Raw genomic sequence first — 23722 nt, forward strand, 5'->3', positions numbered from 1 at the left:
GATGTTCATCTGAATATTATTGGAAATGTTGGATACATCACTGGGAAATTGTGTTTTTTACTCTTTTATTCCTGGTTTTTATTAATCATTTCCTTTAAGTTTTTTGAGTAAACTCAAGTGTAATAGGAAACTTTTGGTGTCTAAAATAATTAGTTTTAACCCAAGTAAATCTTTACATTTGCTTTCAAGGTATAAAATTTGCACATATTTGAAGATAGGAAATGCTAAAATTCTGTCATTGGCATTTTCATCGAAGCCAATCAAAATTCTTTTAATTGACATGATAGTTCTGATAGTTGCATATAAGTTTATTCTGTGTCTAAAGCAAGTGTTGCTAGGCAGCTGTGGTGCTCAAGGAGCATCCTGAGAAGGGCAACAATGCAGGGAGGTCCCCACAGATTCATCAGCATTGGCTCATTAGAGATGAGTTCGCAAGCACTGGCCACTGGCCCCAGGTTTCCAGTGGAATTCACATGCACCCTCAGGAGAAGCTTATGCAGTTGTTCTCAGTCAAATTTTAATATAGTAAAATTTATCATGCCGAGTAGGAATTATATTTTAAATGTCTGTCAATGGATACATTCTACGTAATTTCTAGAAGATAGTTTCAAAAATGTGGTTTGTTCTTTCACATCCCGCCCATGCATGAGCAAGGCAGCCCCTAGCTTTTTGGTCTGCTCTCTCCAGACACACACCGTTTCTTGATCAGGTCTGTGCCTGGCATTTGTTTCTTCACCATCATGTTATTATGCTTTTTCAAAATGTGCAGTTATTACTACTAACGCCATCACAGTGAACAATGGCCTATTAAAATCCTAGTCCACTCTTAAAGTCTCTGAAAAATGGTTGTCATGGAGCCCCAGGCTTTCCGCGGCTGAAAGGAGTTGACCCACATGAGTTGATGGTCCAAAGCCTGGCTCTGCCCTCCACAGTGGGTACCTGGCTTCCTGGACCTTGCACCTTTGCAAACTCCCATGGACTTTGTTTTTCCTGTGATAGTGTGGATATTTCCTTTGTTTTGAAGATCCCTGTCAATCTTGAGTCTGGCACAATCCCCTGGAGAGCCTTAAGGTAGTGTAAGGAAGGGCCTGGTGAGAGTGATCCACCCTCCTGTTCCCTGGAGAGTGCTTCTTGGAGGTTTTAAACGCTTGGCATTCAGAGAAGTTTCCAGTTATTCTCCTGGGCAGTGAAGCACTGGGCTCCTGCCCTCTCCCCAGAGGCCTGTGCAGCCCATTTCTCAGGTTTTCAGAATGGCGATCATTCCTAATTCTAATGCAGATTCTCATTCAAATAGTTCAGATCTTGGTGTCATTTACATTTTTCATTTTCTATCCCAACAAATCCAGTCTTGGACTAGAGAAATATAGTCTATATTTAGGGTCTCAAACTGGATTTTTTTGCTTCTCACCGTCTTAAGTTGTTTTATAAAGACACACGGAAGTAGAAGCTGAAACAGCTCTGCTGCTTTTGTGGGAATCTGAGCCCATGGCACATGTCAGCCCTTGATCTCACCTGTGAGCAACCTGAAACTGTGAGGACTGTACTTTCTCTTCTCCACCTCCTTCGTACCTGGGCACTTCCCGAGACCCAAGGACCCAGACACCACTTGCTGCGAATTTGTCACAGGAAATTTCAAGGCTACAAATGAATTCCTTCCCTCCTGCTGGAAAAAATTATTTCGCGTGTTAAAAGAGGCCAGGAAGGCTAAGCTTGACATTTATTCTTTCTGAACTTGAACTGTTAGTTTGCAGGAATGGTATATCTTCCCCTTCACATGCCAACGCCCTTGCCCACCCCACCCGACCCCCAAGCACACAGAAAAAATGGCTGACTGTAATCCTTTCTCACTTTGAAATCCTTTTAATTTGCATTCCAATAGAGGATTCATTGCTTAGACCCTTCTGCAAGGGTATTTAAATGCACAAACCAATTTAAGAAAGTCAGTGTGCTCCTGCTCCCCAACTGTCAGTGGGCTCTCCAAATCTGTGGGATCCACAGATTGAACCAACTGCAAGTCAAAACCACTACATCTGTGTCGAGCATGTGCAGGTTCTTTTCATTGTTAGTCCCTATACAATACCGTATAAAAATTACTAACGTAACATCTGTGCTGTGTTAGGTACCGTCGAGGATATACTTGACTGATCTGTAAAAACTATGACATTTTCTATTAGAGCTCAAGCACCCAGGGCAATCCCGGAACCAATCTGTCTCGGACACTGAAGTTCCACTGACCTCACGGTTGGTATTTCCAGACTTCTTGGAATCCTTGCATTGTTGGAGATTTTACTATATTTCATGGTTTTTTGTGAATTTTCTCCTCTATCTGGGGGAAGGGCAGAGATCCCAGACTCTCAGCCACCTCAGATAGAGAATGGCCACCCAGTGTCATCCCAGAGTCCCCATTGTGGAGCATGTTCTCAGGGTTCTGCTCAAGTGGTTTCGATAGTTCTGACATGCTGTCGGTCTTGCAGATCCAAGGATTGGGATATCGTTCCAAGTCCATTGACTGACATGGTCCACCCCAGAGTCTCTTTTTGCCCAAAAGTTTGCTGGCACGCAAACTTTTTTCACTGTGGCAGCTGACCATTTGTTCTGTTTTTTTTTTTCTCTGCTATAGTACCAGGTGTCCTATGCAGGCCCCAGTGGACTGCCATACCCTCCATGTGCATCTGAGCATGCTGCCCACTGCAATATATTGCATACTGAAGAGGCCCAGTTCTGACACATGTACTCCACTGTTAGATCACAGGTCCTGCCACTCTCCCCATGATTGGCATTCTGACTTCAGCAGTTCAGTTGGGGGGATCCCAGACCTGACTGTGTGGCTGCCAGTATGGGGTCCAGCTCATTCAGTCACCCACATCATCCTACACACACAGACTGATAGTTGCAATTGCTAGGTCAGATCTATCTGCAGTCCCATCTCATGCAAACCAATAGGTGCTGCAGCCCAGCCCAATCCTCTCACCCTACACTTAGCCCTCATTATACATCAGTAGAAACTGCAGCCCAGTCTGAGTGACCCTAGTAACCCCCCACTGGGCCAGCCCCCAGCCCTAGACCTGTGCCTGCCAGCATACACAGTAGATTGGACTGATCTGGTCTGTGCCACCTCCTACTCAGCTCTCACACACAACTGGGCATTTAAGCCTAACACAACCAACTCCACCCTCAGCCCTCACTCATGCCAGTGGGTGCCACTGCCTATCTAGCCAGGCCTTCTCTCAGTCCTGGTTCTTGTGCTCACCAGTGGGAGCCTTAGCCCATCAGAGAGATGCCCACTGGACCGATTTCATACCCCACATTTTGCATTCTCCAGATGGTTCTGCAGTCGAGCTTGACAGGACTTGACCCCAGTCCCAACACTTGCCTGCTGATGCTATGGCAAAGCCCGACCAGCCTGCCCTTTCTCTGGCTCATGCCTGCCTCAGTGGATACAGTCGGTGTTAGCCCAGCCTGGCTCTCCCTAACTCATAAACTCCCATGTTTCTAAAGGGAATAGATTTTTTGTATTTCATGCATACATTTTTAAGAATGTGATGATATTTCCCACCCCCAACCTTCCCTCCCTCCCTCCCTGGCTGCCACCCTTCCTAGTGCTCCTCTTATTTTTTTTATTTTTGCAATGACATCCTTTTAATTCATTTTAAGTCACAAGATTAACTTTCCATTAAATTAAGAGTTCAATAAGTTAGTAAAATGATCTGTTTAATCTTGGTAGAGGCAGAAACTACAAGACAAGACACTCTAGCTCACGTTTCATTATAATCAGCCATTTGAGAATACCGACTGTCACTGGTGGTGGTAATACACAGACACAGCGACCACAGATGTGACCCAAAATACCAGCAAAGCGGAGAAACACAAAGCAAAAAACCTGAAAACATCTTTAGAACAAAAATTCCAGATATAGTAAATGAAAATGCTGGAACATGTCAGAACAAATTTCCCCCAGTGTTGTTATCTGGTGCTTTGCGTGGCTGAGGTAACGTGATGCCAGCCCACCAACCTCGTTCCAGGTAGAGATGAAAGCAGAAAGATAGAGGTCGTGTTGGGAGAGAAAAGTAGGTCGTACACCCAGCTCAGAGGAAAGCTTCCTACCCCGCGGGAGTGCTCTTCTCTGGAGTCTGTTTTCTGTAATGTCTGTGTTCCTGCCTGGGTGTTCTTTGGCGGAGAGCTCTGGTGTCCCCTTGTGCAGCTTTTCCCTGTCATTATGTGGGCTGTAGGTGTGTCTGTGGTAAACAACATCTAGCAACATGTTATTTTGTCTGGTCCCCAGATCTTTCTTTTACTTGGAAACACGTACATTTACATGAATTATAAATACAGCTACAGCCCCCTTTTGCTTTTTGATTCACTGTACCATCTTCCTTGCCTCTGCTCGTCTCTTCCTGACTGCCTTTAGTGACTTAGAAGTCAATATGCTTTCGTCACCTTTTCAGTCATTACCATGCAGGGCACACTGAACGCTCTGTCTTGGATCTGTGCTCTAAGTCCACACTTTCCCTTTCAGCTCCCAAGACAGTGCTGCGCAAATGTTTCTAAATTTCAATGTCTGGATTTATTCACTGCTCTCATTATTTCTTATTGTCTAGCAGCTTGTCCATTCTTCCCAAATTACAGAATATTGTATCCATACTGCTAAAATGCTTCATTTCAGAATCCATTCCATGAGAACGTGTGTGTCATCTGACCACTCAGTTTTTGTATTTTAAAACCCCCTCGTTGTCTCCTCATGGTGATAATTAATAATAATTTTCCCCACAATTTTGAACTCATGATTCTGTATTTTCCTGATCTCTCTTGTGCAGAGGAGTGCCTGTCTAGGTTTTCCTGGGAAGAGAATGTCTTTCTGTGCGGTTGCTTTTGTAGGACATACTCTTTGTGGCTAGTACTTTCCTTGCTAAAGTCTAAGTTTCACTGTCGCTTTTCCTGTCTGGACAGTTATCTCGCCAGTCACACACCCCGTCTCTTGCTCCCAGTCTCCAGGCGTGGCCCAATGCTGCCTGGAGTTTGTCCCCTCTGTTCTCCAGCTTCTATCAGAGTGTCCAGGCCCTCATCACATCTTCTGCCTCAGCCACTCTTTCATGCTTTTTATCTCTGTATCCCTCTGTGGTATTTCATGTGCAGTTTTCTGAAATCTTATAAGCTTTGAATTTTAGATTTCCATAGCCATATTTTTGTCTCTAGAGAGTTAATATGGCTCACTTAGAATGGCATCTATGAAATACATGAAATGTATTCTATATGTTAATAAAAATTTTTGAATACCCTGCTCTTTCCTCTTAACAACTTGATGATTCACTCTTTTATTACTCTTTTATAACTTTATCAATCTCATGTTTAGCCTCTATCAGATCAACATGTTATTTACAGGTCTTATGGTGTTAATTGTCCTGTCTGGTCATTACTCAGGTCTGTGCCACAGCTGCCTGCCTTATTACCACCACCTGCCCCAGTGCTGTGGCCTGGGCCCTGCTGCACAGCACTCCCAGGCCCAGCCCACAGCTCAGGCCCTGTCGCACCAAGCTGTCTCTATTCCCTGGTAATCTCTCTCTGAGCATGACACTGATACCGTGAATGCATTCAGGAACTTGTGTAGGGCTTCTGCTGTTTGGCCAGTGCTATGCTAGGCTCTGTGAACACAGCCAAGTGGGAGGGGCCTGAAGCCTCGGCCAGCCCTGCATGGTGGCCACAGGCAGCGAGGCATGGACGGTGGCCACAGGCAGCGAGGCATGGACGGCGGCCACAGGCAGCGAGGCATGGACAGTGCCCACAGGCAGCAAGGCATGGATGGTGCCCACAGTGGAGCAATAACCAGGGAATGTGGCTCTCCTGGGCCTTAAGAAGGAAACAGGTGGATTTTTCCAAATGAGAGATTCAAGTTAAAAATAAATCTTCCTGTAGGAAAATCAAGGACAATTAAATAATCAGCATATGCATGACCGTCTTTGTGACACTGAAAGTTAAAAGTAATTATTGTTCTTGCTTGTTTCTGCCACTCAAAGCAATAACCCTCAGCTAACTAAATGCCAAAGGAGATGTTTCCTTAAACAAATAATCAAAAATGCATGCTGACGTGAACAACTTCTGTTTCTCTAATGAAAGTTTGTTGCTCACTCAGATGTATTTATAACTTCACTGCATTTGTTTCACTTAATATGAGCAGCATCTTTTCAGATATTTTTTAAGTGGATGCTAATGAAATTGTGAATACCGTCTGCTTTTAGAATCGTTAAATAATAAGGAATTCATTTTACAGAGGTTGCCAGTCGTTTCTAATGCGAGCTGTTCCAAGCAGAGAGGGAAGACAGAAACCAGGACAGTTTTTTCCTGTTGAATGCAAATGAAAAGTATGACCATCCTGTTTTATGTGCAGCACCTGCTGGCACTGGATTAGGTACTGTGGTACTCTCCGGGTGCCCTTGCCGCCACAGTGCTCACTGTAAGCAGTGTTGAGCTTATCATAGGTGTTGGGAACCAGAGATGCAGCAAATGCAGTTCCGCAGATCTTAGCAAGCAGTCATTGCAATTCTGGCAGAAGGCAGCAGTCCAGATCAGAAGTCATTCAAATGTCCCACCCGTCACGTGGACAGGCCATCTTTATGGTCAGCAGAAAGGAAAGAGAGCTGGAGAAACAGCCCATTGGTTCAGCTCACATCTGCATCCCAGCATGGTCGGAGTGTTTACCCACCTGTGATTGGCTGAAACTCAATCACTTGTTATAAGTAGTAGTTATTTTGCAGTTCACCAGAGAAACTTGACTGTATAACTATTTACGTAAGCAGGCTAAGGCCAAACAATTTTTAAAAGGTTTCCTGTAAATTTATGTTCTTTCTTCTCTTTTGCATCCCCCACTAAGCACTCTTCCTGGACTTAGTGGTGGCAGAATATGGCATTGGCAGCTGAGAGCATTCTCAGAAGAAGCTCGTGTAACTGAGCATTGACTGTGGCTGCAGGTTTACCCAGTGATGACCAGGAATGAGAGGGAAACACTGAACAGCTGTGATACCGGCTGTGACCCCAAAAGGACAAGCAGTGAACTTCCACTACGCTGAGCTCAGGGTAGGCTGAGCTCATTTCAGCTGAATAGCTTCTTTGGAGTAAAATAATAAAATAAATACAGAAAATATTCCCATCCTGAGCTCAGTGTAAGGTCTCTTGTTATTTCAAAGAATAACAAGAAAATAGGTTTTTAGACATGAAAATGTTTCTGAGAATGTTTGCTTTCTTTATTTAGAAAGTGAGAGACCTCTCACGCCTAGCACCTTGGTACACCCAAGAAACACAGAAGCCAAGCCAAGGAGGCAGGCACCATGAGCATCCTCAGGAAGACTAGAGAGGGTTGTCGCATGGCAGAAAACCTCCCAGCCAAGGGGTGTAATCTGGGGTGGAGGGCTGAGTGCTCAACCCCCTGCTGCCTCTTCCCATGGTGATGACCCAAAATTTAATATATGGCAACGTGTGTGGCAACAATATGTGTAGGAACATTTACTAAACAGGATGAGAAGTGGTAAAGACTCAGGAGCCATCTCTGATTCTCAGCTTTCCCACCAGACCAACCTGGTCGACCAGAGCAGGAGGCATACTTTCTTCTTTCTTCTGACTTTTTTTAAATTATTGCCTTTTTCTTGATGTTTCTAGGACCAGCAGGGTGCAAGCATGTAAATACACATGTGTACACACACACACACACACACACACAGTCTACCCACAATGTCTGTAGCAGGAAGGTCAGTGTGAGCTCCTATGTACCACCTGTCAGATCAGCTACCACCACAACATGCCCATGGCAGCACCTGTCACCATACCTAGCTGGGACTGCCACATCCCACAATTGAGAATCACAAGGGTTTGTCCCTCAGAGGAGGCAAACCACCCACACCCCCAGGACTCCACAGAGCAGGCTGGCCCACAGGAAAAGTGAAGACGTGCCGGCTCTCTGTTCTCCAAGGGCTAAATTTCCTCTTGTTTGAAGAGCGTCTTCCTGACGCCCACATTCCCGGTGGCATTATCCATAATAGGCAGAAGGTGGAAGTAACCCCATGTCTGAGGCATAGAAGAACAAGCTATGATCTTTGCACATGATGGTTTATTATTCAGCTTTCAGTAAGGAGGGAATCATATCATCTGCAACAGCATGATGAAGATTGAGGACCTTATGCTAAAATCTGAAAGTAGACCTACCATATGAGCAGCCATCCCACTCCTGGGAATTTGCCCAAAGGAAATGAAGTCAGCATATGAAAGAGTTACTACACTCCCTTGTTTATTACAGCTTAATGTGCAATAGCTAAGTCATGGCTGGAAAATGAAAATGTGATATGCACACACTATGGAATAATACCCAGCCATAAAAAGGGTGAGATCCTGTCTTGGTCAACAAAATGGATACAGATGGGAACCATTATCTTAGTGAAGTAAATCAGTATCCAAAACACAAATAATATGTTTTCTGATATATGACAGTTAATATGGGAAGACACATAGGAATGAACTGGACACCTCATGATGTTATTGTTTTTTGTAAGGTTAAGATGTAATTGAGGGAAGAGGAAAGACTTTTAGGTCAGGCAGAGTTCTAATAGGGCAGAGAGTCTGATGGACTGCTCCCTGGTGGGAGATGGCCTGGGACCACTTCCACATGGCCAGGAGACCGTGTAAGGGCAATGGCCGCCCTGGTTATACAGCACTGGGCTTTTGGACTTGTTAGTGTGGGGGTGGGAGAAGGCAACAGCTCCTTGGTTTGCTCATGCCTGTAGCTCAGGGTACTGCTTATCACGGTGGATGTTGATCTGCATGGAGACGAGGAGAGGATGATGTGTCATTCTAAGCATTCCTGGATGGGAGTGTCCCTTGACTTCAGCAAGGGGATAGAATCACTTCTGCTCTGCCTGCTTTACGAGTTTGTCCATTATAAACCCATTTTATCCATTATATACTACTGTGAAACTGCCGTCTTCTACTTTTGAGTTGTTCAATATTATAGTTGGTGGTAAATTAAGCCTGTGATTATAGACTGGCGTGAAATTATATCTTTGCAGAAACTAACACAGAGAAAGTAAGGAAGAAGGGGAATTGAAGGAGGGAGAAGAAGAAAAGAGAGGAAAGTATGGTTATCTTAGAATACCTATGAAATACATAAAATCCTTTCTCTCTGTTAATATTTTTTTTTTACAAAATTATAAAGAAAAACATGTTCCTTTTAGTACCAAAACTGTGTTCTCTGCATATGATGGAATGTTATTCCGCCTCCAGGAAGGACTGTTGAACCTTGAGCACCTTATGCTGGTGAAATAAACGAGAAGGGCAGACTCTATGGGTCCTCTTGGACAAGGTGCTGCAAGTTGTCAAAATTGCAGAGACGAGTGGAAGAGACCCTGCAGAGGCTGGGAGGGAAGGAGTCTGAGTTTTACCAGACCTCAGGCGTGCAGCAGGGTTCCTTGGCAGGACCAATGCGGCTAACATGGACTTGGACACTTGCACATGCTTTGGGGCTAAATTTATATTGAATCTGTGAATGCCATTAGAAACTGTTAGAAGTTCTACATGAGGGGAAGACTTTCTCAGTGGGAGGAGGTCTTGGCAGTGTGGGACAAGGTGAGGCTAGCACAGTGGTCCTTGAGTTCTCTGTGGATTGTGCTGTTGGAAGCATCACACCCTGAATTAAGACCCCCAGAGGTGTAGATTGTGTTCATGGGATGAACTCCTACAGCCGCAACAGGGCGGGTGCCCGTGGGTCTATGCCTGCCTCACACAGCTGGGTTTATGCCAAGTGATTCCCGAGACCTCGCATATCCCCAGGGTGATTGACCTGACACCTTTTAGTACCAAAAAGAATCACTTCAAATCTGCTTTTAAAGACATGCACGCACATCACAGCTTTGTCATGGGAGTTTAACCTGCTCTTCATGTGCAACAGCAATGCCAACATCATTTTAGAAGGGTTGTGTCTCAGTATGAGCCCCTAGTGGGGACGGATTCGCTGTCCTTCAGCTGTGGACTACGTTAGTGCTTGTTCTGATGTTTTCCAGCATTGTCATCCAGGAACTTGAGAGAATATGCAAAATAACATTGTGTTTTCTCTTCATTCTCTCTCCTAGCAATGCAGCAAAAAAGCTTCAGGCTCCCTCATGTGGCTGCTGAAGTCCTCAGGCATCATTGCCAACCGGCCCTGGCCACGGATCTCTCTCACGGTCATCACCACAGCCATCATCTTGACCATGGCTGTGTTTAACATGGTAAGCCTGGGGCTTAAGCAGGCATTTGGGCCAAGCTGGCGTTCTCCCTTCTGCGGCCCATCCTGGGGAAATTTGGAAGCTTAGTACAGCTCCTTTGTATGAACAGTGGCTGCTATTCCAGTCAGCATCTGTTGGCAGCAGCAGCAACAGTCTCCCAAGAAAAAAGGAAGTTGTCTGGGGAAGGAGGCCCCTTAGAGTGACTTCTCACTCCCTGGCTCCTGGTGACCCCTCAACAGGGTGCAGAGGGACATGGTGTGTCCTCAGGGTCACCAGGAAAGGTGTCGGAGCCATCAAACCTGGGAGAGTGTCCGAGTGAGGGTTCTAGATGTAAACCGTAGCAGCAGACACCTCAGGTCCCCCCTGGCCAGCTACAGGGTTGGGAAGTGGACTTTCTGAGTTTGTGAGGTTCCATGTTCATTTCACAGAAATGCAAGCCAAGTCTTCTCTTGCCAGGTGGCTCTTGGGATTGACCAAGTGGTGTTCTTGGGACAGTGCTGGGCATTTTGCAGAGTCGGGATTCATGGCCACGTGTACCGCGTCAGTATCACCATTACCAGCATGTGCGGACACTAGGGCATCCATGCACCTGAAATGCATCTTTCCTTGTTTAAGATTTGTTTGTTTTTATTGAAAAGGCACATACAGAGAGAAGAAGAGACAGAAAGAAAAGTCCCCAAATGACCACATCAGCTGGAGCTGAGCCATTGGTGGCCAGAAGCCAGGAGCTTCTTCCAGGTCTCTGATGTGGGTGCAGACTCCCACGCACTTGAGCCATTCTCTGCTGCTTTCTCAGGCCATAATCAGGGATCTGAATGGGAAGTGGGCAGCTGGAACACAAATTGGTGCCTATGTGGGATCCTGGCACTTGCACAGCGAGAATTTAGCCACCAGGCCATCATGCCATTTCACAAACATCTTTCTTATCACCCTCCCATTGTCATCCCTCCCCACACTCCCGCACTTTGCCAGTGTTACAGTTGCAGAATTCTATGAGGCCTAGCATTTGCCTCTAGAAGCAGGAAATCAGGCCACACAGATTAGTAAGAAATTAATTTGCATGAGATAGAAGGCTCTCACTCAGCAGAAAAGTCAAGTCACTGAGTGGAAATGTGTGCTGACTGCTCCAGTAGTTGTGCAGACCCAACAACAGCTTACTTTCCGGGAATACAGCAGCAGCTGGGCAAGTCTCCTATGAAGTCGCCTGCAGCAGGCAAGAGGCAGTGACAGGAGTGAGCAGGAGGGGTGCAGTCTGATGGAGGATCAGCACCGCTGGCCTGAGTTCAGAAGGAAGGAGAGAGTTCACTGGATGGAGCCCTGGGAGTGAGGGACAAGAGTGGGGGATGGCAGATGAGGGTGTTCTAGGTCTGACATCTTTGTCTGATTAGGGGTTAGTCCCCTGCAGAATGGTTGCCGAATCTGGCCAACAGGTTAAGTTCCTAGAGAATTCCTAGCTCCCCGAGGACTTTCCTAGACCAGGGCTTAAGCAGAAACCAGCAGGCATACAGCCCGAGGCATATGCTCATTAGGAGCCACGCTGGCTGGTCAGCTGGCCGGGCACTCTGTGTGAAGAGCGCAGAACTGTCACTAGAGGGGACGCCAGAGGGTAGGGAGCAAGAGCTGAGAGACAACAGGGAAGAGCTGTGTGCTTGTCTGCCAGAACACATCACCTGTGCTGCACAGGCAAGGAAGGGAGATGGAGAGGCAGGCAAGGGGCGGTGCCAAGGACTGGGGAAACCTGAATGTCCTTCCGAAAATGAGCTCTTTGCGCTCAACTTTGCAACCTGCATCTGTGCATTAATCCTGCCAGTGAGGTGTCGGCCCCAAGACAGCAGTGACGCACTCGTCTCCCCTGGTCTGGAGGGGATGCTGGGTCAGGGCAAGTGCGTGGCAAAGGGGCAGGGAGTACAGCTGGGTGGCTGACTGCAGTTCTCCACTCTCATCGTACCCCCAAAGGAGTCATGTGTCCAGTCCCCCACGGAAGGGACGGGCAGCCAGGATGCCATGGCAGATGAACTTCCTGCTCCCACAGGAGTATGTCCACATGCATGTGCTCAGGAGAGTCTGCACACCTCCCAACACGCCATCTTGCTCACTTGGCCAGGAGTTACAACACATTTGACTTATGAGAAAGTCCACACACCTAACGATGAAGTCTTTTTTTTTTCTTATATAAATTCTGGGTATAGAACATGTTGCTTTGATAGATGTATATATAGTGAAATAATTACTATAGGTAATTGACACATAGCTACTTATCCATAGTAATTTTCTTTTTTTTTAAAGATTTATTTTTATTATTTTGTTATTGGAAAGGCGGATGTACAGAGAGGAGAGACAGAGAGGAAGATCTTCCATCCGATGATTCACTCCCCAAGTGAGCCGCAACGGGTCGATACTACGCCGATCCGAAGCCAGGAGCCTCTTCTGGGTCTCCCACGCGGGTGCAGGTTCCCAAAGCTTTGGGCCATCCTCGACTGCTTTCCCAGGCCACAAGCAGGGAGCTGGAAGGGAAGCGGGGCTGCCGGGATTAGAACCGGCGCCCATATGGGATCCCGGGCGTGCAAGGCGAGGACTTTAACCACTTGCGCCACCGCGCCGGGCCCCATAGTAATTTTCAAAGCCATCTCTGTGTGTGTGACAAGAGGGAGTCCATAGTCTTACGCAGTTGTCAGCACACAATGCAGTACTAACTGCAGTACTGCTACTGGTTAGAAATCTAGACCCCACTCATCCTATGTGACTCAACCCTGAGCCCTCTCACCTTTCTCTCTCCACTGCCCTGTCTCTGAGCCAGGGGTGGTCACCGTTCCACTAGTTCCATGCACTCAGCTGCCTTTTCTTTATAAGATTTATTTATTTTTATTGGAAAGGTAGATTTACAAAGAGAGATTGGTCTTCCATCCTCTGGTTCACTCCCCCAGTGGTCACAATGGCCAGAGCTGAGCCGGTCTGAAGCCAGGAGCCTGGATCTTCTTCTGAGTTTCTCTCATGGGTGCAGAGCCCCAAAGCTTTGAGCCATCCTCCACTGCTTTCCCAGGCCACAAGCAGGGAGCTGGATGGAAAGTGGGGCCACCGGGATTAGAACCAGTGCTCATATGGGATCGTGGTGCATGCAAAGCAAGGAAACCTTTTGCTTTATAAAAACAGTTTTACTTTATCAAACTAGGACATGTTGCTTAATTTTTTTAAAAATTTGCCTACTATTTAAAAAAACTAGAATGTGGGGGTAGGAGGGAAGGATTGGAGATTGAGAGGGAGAATGAGAAAAGGAGACCCATCTTCTGTGTGCCAGTTCACATTCTCGAAACCCACGTAAGTTAGGACGTGGCCAGGCTGAAGCCGTGGATGCAGGACTCCCTCAGGGTCTCCCACAAGGGAGATGGGGGGCTGAGTGTTTGGGCCATCATTTGTTACAGAAGCAGGAAGCTGAATTAGAAAAGACAAGATTTTATCCTAAGCATTTGTATATTCAATTGCCAGCATGACCCGCTTTGCCACAGCACTGCAAAACACCTCTGACTTAGAAGCAGTGATTGAAAAGTCAGTCACTGCCTTCAAATGTGAGCATTTTTAAGACCCTTCTCCCCACAGCTTCCCCTTAGCAAGAAGGAATCCATCTCCAGGGAAAGGAATGGGTCTGCCAGCAAGGCTTTACATCCCACATAGGAACTTATTGCTGAGGTAGACCAAGGTCTGCAGAAGACACATGCCAAGCAGGATAGATGACCCTGGGAAAGAAATGAAGTGAGATTCTGCTCCCATGCCTTTGGCTTCCTCAGAGGCAGTGGGGCCAGGAATGAGCCTCCAGACTGGAGAACCAGAACCACCTGCAGTTGCTGCCTGCTCTGGCACACCGAACACTCCTTTGGTTGGTATCTGGCGGTTACCATCAGTGGCTCTTTTCAATGCTGATCCTCCTCCCATAACTATGTCAAAGAAAATTTGTCAGACAACATGAAGGCTGACATTAGGACAGAAGGGAAATAACTTTACCTAGTTGTAGAACATTCTTGTCATCTATTATGAATCACAGAAGAGGAAGGGCTTGTCCAGGGAGCTCTCCGTCCTATCATGTTTGAGGACTTATAGGGAAGGGCCTCCAGTTCACCTGACTGCATGTGCTGCTACTGCAGTGTCCAGACTCTGAAAGCAGCCAGCACCTAGGAGCCGCAGGAGCAGGTGCCACCAGGGTGGGGGCAGTCTCCACACACTGCGGCCAGGGACATGGACCACTTGGCCAGTGGCAGCAGCCTGTGTTAGTGCCTTCTGGGTCATCACCTGCCATGACCCCTTTTCCCTCAATGACAGGCATGTATCAGGGATCATGGGCAGCAGCTTGTGGTGACCTCCTGTTGCCCTTGACCGTGAAGATAAGACCTTGCTGACACTCCACAAGGGATTTAACACAGTTGTGTTTCAGGCCTGCACTTTAATAGCCTTACAAAATCCAAAAGGAGTGATGTGACTGACTTCTAAACTCTAATTATACGTCAGTATTAGAGGGCAGAGCATCCGGATCGTATTTAGGATGAATTGTCAGAGTTTTCCGGAATGGTTAAGTACTTGATTCCACTCATGTGACACAAAATGCCTCAGTGAAAAGTTATGCATATTTTTCCCAAACAGAGGTTTTGGTGTTGGATTGCAAATGGCTTTGTGTTTCCTTCAGCTTCAGTTTTGACTGTTACAGATCATGTCTGAGACGCCGGGCCATCTGACACTCTGACAATGTCATCCTGTGACTTCCCACATCTTTTTACAGTTCATTCTGAAAAACAGCCTGAAGTTTGTGATGCGTTACTCAGGCACACAGACAGGAGTTCACTGTGGTTCAGGAGTTTTCTCTCTGGACTTCTGGATGAAGCACAGCATCACACCACGTGCTCATAATTGGATGTGGCCTTTAACATGCAGCCCTGCCCTATTGAAGCTGGCCGGGAGTCACACTGTGAAAACACTGCTGAAGAACGTGAACTCCGTGGCACTCTGTGTTCAGGGCCTCTGTTCAGGGTATTGCCATTCTTTTCTGTTACCAACAAAGGGAAAGAGTGAAGGGTTTCAAGAGTTCTCCAAGGAATTTCACTGCAGGGAATTTCTTCCGTGCAAACAGATGGGGCAGATTCTCTGTGGGGGATGTAGGTATTAGAAGGATCCTGCAGGTTTGGGAGTAGTTCATGCATTTTGACAAGAGAGCGCAGAGGAAGCCTGGAGGCGTTGCTGTGTGTGGTTGCAGGAGTTTAAGCTGCAGTTTCCATAAAGCGCAGTTCTCCTCGTGTACAGCAAGACCTTCACATTGCATGTCACGTATTTACCTTCCCATCGATCTAGTGATATTATCAAGAATCTTCTATTAATTATCTTAAGGTCCTGGGTTTTTAATGCTAAATTAAATGATAAACCACCATACTTAACTGTCTCCTTTTGTTTGTCATTGCTTGATTCTTTAAGATTTAAATCAGTTTAAATTGGGGTTTGTCAAATCTAAATGTGTTTATGTTTTGGAGCCAAATGTTTGCCAAGTAATCAATTACTCCTTCTCACCCCAGACACTATGTTTTCCAAGGAATTAGAGTGTAAGCAGGTGGCTGAGAAGTTAAGGGAAAAACTACATCACAGATCAGAGTGCTTGATCCCCGTCCTAGCTCAGCTTCTGGTCCAGCTTCCCACTGGCATGCACGTTGAGAGGCAGTAGATGACCTGGGCTTGTACAATCCTTGTGAGAAACTTGGCTTGGGTTTCAGGCTTCTGGCTTCTAGCCTGTCCAGTCCTGTCTGTGGCACTGGGGAGTGAACTGGCAGGTGGAAGATAACTCCCTGTGGCCCCTTCTTTCAAATATAGGGAAAAATAAATGAATTAAAAATGAATGTTAACATGTAGTTTATTTGGAGTTCAACTGAGAATGCTAAGCATGCTGACCTAAAAGTTAAAGAAGTCTAGACTCGTTATTCTACACTTCTTAAACTTTTAGGTCAGCATTTTGCTGAAATTTGTAAAGTGCCAAGAACAGTGGAAATGTCGTTTCCAGCATCATTCTTGAAGATGAGATGCATGCTCCCAAGAACATGCTAAATAAATGTATTTATATCAACCTAAGTAAATTAATGTAGGTGGCTCACAAAACCTATGCTATCCCAGGACATAAATCAATAGACATAAACAAAGATAGCCATGAAAATGAAAGGAAGTTTTGCTCCGTAAGCCTGGAGTTTTCAGAAATTAGCACAGCTTTGATAAATGAGATGACTGGCTTTCAGCCCAGAACACCTGCTCACCCAGGTCACAGGTACCTGGTTAGTCTTTCCAGAACATCCCTCTAACCCTTAACCACATGATGGAAGGCTCCCCCTTCGCTGGCGAAAAGCAGGATCGTAATCCTGGGAATGTGGTGAGTTCTTACGTAATGGACACTGCCCTTTAGCATCCAGAGGAACTGTCAGCAGGTGAGCAAGATGGGAGACATTTCATCAGTCTGTCCCTCTTCTTCTTTTCACCCCGTGGAGTTTACACCACAAGCTGTTTAGCTGGCCAAGGGTGACCCCTCCTGGGCTTCAGGACTCAGTTGTGTTCCATGTGTTTGGTTTTAGGAAAGGGAATTAATTTACAGGCAGCGCCACTGGCATGAACGTTTGCATTTATTGTTTGTGAACACTGGACAAATACTGAAGGCTGGCTAACTTAAGGAGGAAAAATTCTCTCAAAAGCTATTGAGTCTTGTAATGTTTTAACCCAGAGGACACAGATGCTGTAAAATTCCTGCAGAGACCCTGATCTCCTGTTGGGGAAGTGGGTATGTATCCACACGGTGTTGTGCACTGGCTGAACCCTCTGCCCTGAGATGGGTACGTGGTTAACATTTAATAGAAGTACTTCCCTTTTTGCAAATATCCTAAAGTTATAGAATTATCTGTGAATTGTGCCGCATGATACTTGCTTGCTTGTTGAAAGGAAATTTCCAAAGCTTCAACTAGGGAGAGATGAAAGCTACAAACACGAAAGTACAGACACTGGCTTGGCCGTACAAACAATTCTGCTTCTTGGGTTTAAGAAACACAGTCGTTAATAAACTTGGCATCCATTCTTTTTTTTTTAATCTAATAATTGCACTGATAACTGAAAAAAATTCTCTCTGCAGTTTTTCCTGAGTGACTCTGAGGGAGTAATCCTTCCAACCGTCAATACTTCCAACACAAGTTTTCCTGCCTCAAGTAATCAGGCAGCGATTCTACGTGCGCAAAATTTGTTTTTCCTCCCGGTAAGATGGCTGCCCTTGCTTCTGCACCTGTTGCTTTGCGCCTCTCATGGGCCTGTGTAAGCTCTGAGATCTCTCTCAGTCTTTGCTTTCCCTGAGCTGGCAGGTGTCAGACCTGGCTCACTGGCATCTCACACCGCCAGGCCACTGGCTGCGTTTACAGACGGTGCTCACTTTAATTCTCTAATCAGGCACAGTTTCTGGTGCTTCCAGCCAATGGCCATTCAGTGACATGACCCTGAATTTCTGGGCTTATTGCTTATAGATTTCGCTAACTGTTCCAGTAATTTAGGATTAGTTATCCCCTAAAAGCTGTGACCACAGAGCCCATATCTGTTTCTGCCCCTTGTTTGAGTACAAATGCTGCCTAGCGATTGTATCCTCAAAGGACTGTCCCTAATACACCTCGTTTAGACAATATCACAAGGGACCCAGATTGAAGTTACATAAGAATGTAAGTGAAAATAGTTAAATTATTTCCTGTAAAACTTCTTTCTTCCATGAATTATTTATGCAAAAGGTAGATTTTTATCATCTCCATTTAATTTCCTGAATAGTTCATCTAAAAATGGCATGCTACAGTACTAGTTAACATCTAGCTCTGAGAGGTGCCATCGTTAGTTCAACATGCATATTTTCAGAATTCCCTTGTAATGTCTAAACTCTCAGCAATGGCAACAAACTATATTTCTTTATGGTTCTTATTTTACTTCCCTGGTGTTTTGCATAGGTCCTCACTGTGTTAATCCTTTGAGAGGATCTCGGTGCTGAGTATTTGTAGGTCTTGCCTCCTGTGTTTGTTCGGGATCCTTTCAGAAGCCATGACTGGTTCATGAGCACAATGACAAGGTCCAACCCAGTGTCCCCATGGGCTTGGGCTAGAAAGGGTAGCCTAAGATGCATCGCATGCATAAACTACCTGCGTGATCCGCTCTTCCCCTCAGCCGATGTGCTTAGCATCCACCTGACTCCTCTGATAGCTCTTCATGGAGAGAGCCTGCTCACCCAGCAACAGAATCCTCTCTGGCACTACTCGGGCACTTGAAGATTTCTTTCATAGGAAATAAAAGTGTAGCTGGCAAACAATGTTTTTTAAATCTCTGCATCCAATATGTTTGGGCAGACTGACTCACCAAGTTTGTCATCTGCACAGGGTCTCATATTCATAATCTCTCCTTTGCCTTATCTTCCCTCCCCTCACCTCTTCTTCCCTCCTCCATTCCTCACCCAATCTACTTCTCTTTTTGTTGTTCCCTCTTTCTTTCAAGGAGATGGGGTGGGGAAAGCAGGTAAAAAATATATATATACTCATTTTAAGAAGCCAAACAAAATGAATTGTAAAGGCTCTCAGCTATGTGAGTGCAGCTGTCACAGTAGGACACTTTCCTCCTTGGCTCACTGGGGAAGCTACCCTCTATAGGTAGATATTCCTGGAATGCCCCGCTTTCCCGGTGAGGAATAAAGGCCCAAAGAGGCTTTACTTAAATCACCCAGGATGGCAGCAGCAGATGGCTTGATGTGAAGTGCAAGTTGATTTCATGAACTATCTCCAAGACATGACTCATATTCATGTTACTAGGGAGATGATGCCAGTAGAGTTGAGTTCTGTAACCTGCCACCTGATTGGGATACTGCCTGACCCCTGCATGCCACTCCCATGATTCTGTCATTTCAAGCTCCTGAGAGCCCCTTCCTTCCTTGTCTTTTTCTCTGTGTTAGAGGGACATGATGGTCCGAATAGTGGGGACTGGCCCCAGATAACTGGGACCAGAGAAGCTGTTCCTGCAATACTCGGTGGCCCTTAGGATGCCTCATAACAAAAGGGCCATCCTGCTGCTCCTGTGTAAGGGAAACGTGTAACTTCCTAGAGAAGGATTCCGTGGAAATCACCAGCCTTCCTTTATAAATGAGATGGTGATGATGGTAGGCACTTACAGAGAGAGAAAAATCTGCTAATATGCGTCCCAAATGTCACAACAATAAGGACTGCATCAGGCCAAATCCAAGAGCTTCATCCAAATCCCCTACATGGGGGCAGGGGCCCAAAGGCTTGGACCTTCCTTTGCTACTTCCAAGGCACATTGGAAGGGAGCTGGGTTGGCAGTAGAGTTGGGACTCTAGCCAGCACTCATATGATATGCCAGTGCTGTAGTCGGAGGCTTAACTCACTGTGTCACAGTGCTGGTCCCTTAGGGTGCCGCTGGTAAGGAGAAAGCTTGCTGTGTGACCACTGCAGCTCGAGTTTCGAACTTCTCTTTCTTTCTCAAGAACAGCATTGGAGAGAGGAATATCAGGAGCCTTGTACACATGTTAGTGCAGAGGACCTCAGCTGAGGAAGTGCAAGGAGCAGCTGGGATGACACAAAGAAGCGATTCACACATGGCTCATTGGATTATGATGAAGCTGAAATTGAGGATCCCACATTGGGATTACTTGTAAAGACAGAGTTTATCCCACATCAATCAGATCTCTCTTTTATTAAAAGTCTGAAATGTTATTGCATGCTGTGTCTCTTCCAGGAATGCAAAGATAGTAACAAAGCCCTTGTTTTACAAAGAACCCCATGTTGCAGCAAATACAGGGAGGCTTTATGAGACGAGCAGTTACTGAAGTCAGTGAGTCTCCTGGCTTATGGAACTCTGTGATCCTCATTTCTCAGTGAGGTACAAGCATGGTGCTATGGCCATGATTTCACAAATAAACACACACACGATGGGCAGCCTAAGGAACTGGCCAGAGCTTCTCCACCTGGTGTGTGACTGAAGCTGGATTGAAACCAGGGCTGTCCATGGCCTGTGTCATCCCATCTGGTAGTGAATGGCGAGAAAATGGTTAGTATAGTAGATATGCCTACAGCTGTCTAGAGACAAAGTCCACCTGCTGCTCACACACGGTTTTCTTGATTAAGTGTGGCATCTGTCCAGCCCCAGCATTGACGCCTCCCTGACCAAAACTTTGTGCTTAAATCCTATTTTAGATGGACATTGTAACACAGTTTCTCTTTGAATAAAATATCCACATTTTCTTCTTCTTTTGGCAGCAATACCTGTAATGATTCATCTCTTCCTAATAAAGAAGTGAAAAGCAAAAAAAAAAAAATCCACATACTATAATTTTTCCTAAATCCCATGAATATATACAAGATTATACTGTTTTTCAAGAACTAAATGACAGCATTATGGTGACATGTCCTTAAGTTTCAGGGTTTTGTTTTTTTTTTTTTTTCCTGTTTTTAAAAAGTGTTTGCAGTACACTCACTTGGCTTCACTCGTGCTGCCAGGCTGGATCACAGAGCCGTGGATCAGACACTGTCCAGCATTCCATTGTAGCCAATGTGTACTGTACATGTATTTGCCACTGAACCCAAGTGGAAATACTAGCATGTGCTGACGTTTGGTCACAGCCACCTTACACCCTGGCTGGGAGAACCCAGAGGAGCCCGTGGTTTTAAAAGAGAGACAAAAGTTCTGGAAGTTCCCAACGAGGGCCTAAGTATTTGCCTAATTTCTCTGTGCCAGTACTTTATCTACAGCTGCGTTCTGGGCTTAATAGCCTGCTCCGTTTTCCTGCGGATAAATTATGAGTTGAAAATGTTGATCATGATGGTGGCCTTGGTGGTCTACAACATCCTGCTGCTCCACACCCATGCCCACGTCCTGGATGACTACAGCCAGGTCCTGTCTGAGAGGTAAGCTGCTTCCTCCGCGGGCTTCAGTTCTCCTGTGGGATGTTGATAAGGTGTGTGTTGAGTAAATATCATGGGTGTGGTCACTGAGGGGTGGTTCACAAAAATGAAGGTGTTGGCCCAATTATAAGTCACCTATATTACATGTCATCAAATGCACTCAGAAGATACCAAGTGGCTTAGAGACAGGATTTGTGGCAATACTCTTTCCCAAATTGATGAACATAATCTAGACTTCTTAGACCGGCACATTGTAGATGGAGTAATTGTTCATTGTAGACTGTCCTATACACTGCATGGTATTCCATGACATCTGACTCCACTCACTAGTTGCCAACTCACAAGAACCAAAAAATGTCCCCAGGTGATCCAGTGGACCCAGGAAAGAACAGCCCTCTGTTGAGAACAAGCATGCTGGGAAGTAAGTGGTTAGTCTCACAATGACAATGTAAAAATTCGTATTAAAAATGTCCCAAGGTAATGTTGTTGGGGAGTGGGAATTATCAGTGCTAGAAATAGGATTCAGTTAACACACCCCACCTTGAGCAAGACTGGACATAAGCTGGCCTTTGAGGTCCCCTTACCTGGGTTGGAGAGAGCTTTCCTGGTACCACACCACTTCCGCACACTTGTCTTGATTTTTCTAGTCCCGGTCATTGCTTTAATCATTACAGGATTCTGTTTTCACTTTACTAGCAAGACATTATTATCTGTTAAGTCTTAGGTTTGTTTTCTGGGTCCGCCAGGCTTTGAAGTATTCTCTGCAAGTCCTTGGCATTCTTCATATTATTTCTGCAGTTCTTTCTGCAAAAACAAGAGCTCTGAACTTGTTTGTGCATGTATTGCTCTGGAAGGTGGTGATGTGAACAGCACGTGGCCACTTCTTGGTTTGCAGAACAATTGTCACCTGGCTGTGGAAATTCCTGCCAGTGACAACACTCTCAGAACCAGAACTGCAGTGCGTTCGCCTTGCCTAATTTAATTCCCGTCATCCCCTACACCATGAAACCCTACTCATCTATAATCAAGCTTGGGGTGGTAGAGTTGCAAAAGCATATAACTGTATTCAAGAAATGTTATGACTCCCTTGCCAAGATGAGAATGAAATCAGGAGTTAATTTTCCAATAAATTCTCAAAGTCATCTGCCAGGCATGCTTACATATTTCCCTGCTGCATCAAGAGAGGCTGTCTTGCATTCCAAAATAAATGCAGGATTACTGATTTTCACACAGAGACCAAGATGCCACTAAATTTCCCTTGATTTAATTTGAAGCGCCGGAATATGGAGCGTACCCAAAACCAAAGAGGAAATCAGATTAGTGAGTTTCTGATGGGGAGAGAATGACTTCTCGGGACCCAAGTGAAGCATTAAGAGCCCTGCGGTCTGTGAGTAGCACCCAAGCAGTGGGATGGTGGACATGAACTTTGCCAAAGGCATTTCCGACTTTCAGATCCGTTTTGTTCTGCCTGTGTAGCTGCTCCCTGGGTTTGTCTTTATAATGCCCCGGAGCCTGGAGCATTGGCATAGCCAGCCTCGATGTCTTGCCTTGATGCCCAGTACCAAAGATGAATTCTCTCCAGGAAAGGGTGCCTCTCGCCCAGTTCCCAGTCTTGGCTGGGAGGTCCTGACTCTTACAGAACCAATCCTTGTGTGAACTGACAAAACACTCCCACATGCACTGCTCCACTAGAACATGAATATTACTCAGCGGTAGCATCACACCTTACTTTCAGTGTGTCATTAGAAATTAGAGTGGAGGCCAGTAGCATCCCAGTACTGGACAATACCTGCTGTGCTGATTCTAACCAAGTGACTCCCAGGCAGGGAACCTCCCTGGAAAAGCATGAGGTGAGCAGATGTTTCTGGATTCTCAGGTTCTTCCAATGAGCCGCCCTGTTGTCTGTGCATATGATGTGTTGCTGGGCTGAGCAATAACCCTTCTGGTTCCCATGTGGAGCACTGTTGGTCTCCCCAGCGCTGGGGAGAGCTGTTCACAAGGGTCACTCTCCAAGTGATATTCCCAAAAGCTGGAAATGCCAGAAGCTGCTTTGTCTTGAGGGCACTTTTTTCCCTGACAGGCTGGCTATGGGATCTGGCATGCAGGTGTTGGTTCAGCCCAGGACTGAAGGTAGGAGAGGCGTATCCCAAGGTGTTGTGGCTCAGGACCCGGCCCTGACTGGCCTCAGAGCCCACTTGAGCTCTTCAGCTCTACAGCAAGGCTCTTCTCTTGTCCTCAGCCATTGAACTCCCCAAGGGGAGATCGGGAAATCATGGGCCAGGGCAGAACACAGGCTGAACTTGCTCTCCCAGGGCGGGGCTTAAAATAGGGTCACTGCTGCTACCGGGCAGGGGCAGGGCATGGAGAGGTGTCCAGCAAGGTTCTGCTGCAGCTCCCCTGCAGAGCTGGGAGGTGGCCGGCAGCTAGCTGAAGCAGCATGCTCCCCCTGACGTCAGTGCCTGTGCCACAGCAGTGAAGGCAGCGGGCCTGCCCAGTGCAGTGACCGCTTGGGCCAGGAGTAAGTTACTGATGTCTGCCTGGTCC

At 46.1% G+C, this 23722-nt stretch overlaps 1 protein-coding gene across 1 annotated transcript in view; it reads left to right on the forward strand.

Moving 5' to 3' along the window:
• The window catches only part of ADCY2 (adenylate cyclase 2), a 273347-nt gene that overhangs the window by 226163 nt on the left and 23462 nt on the right, over positions 1-23722 (forward strand). Inside the window, exons 16-18 of the mRNA XM_040977391.1 lie at positions 10107-10244; positions 17377-17496; positions 21012-21181. Coding sequence (XP_040833325.1) covers positions 10107-10244; positions 17377-17496; positions 21012-21181 — 428 coding nt within the window. The remainder of the gene's footprint in view (positions 1-10106; positions 10245-17376; positions 17497-21011; positions 21182-23722) is intronic.

This window comes from Ochotona curzoniae, unplaced genomic scaffold (assembly GCF_017591425.1).
Source record: "Ochotona curzoniae isolate NIBS_2020 unplaced genomic scaffold, NIBS_Ocur_1.0 contig_2754, whole genome shotgun sequence".
NCBI lineage: Eukaryota > Metazoa > Chordata > Mammalia > Lagomorpha > Ochotonidae > Ochotona > Ochotona curzoniae.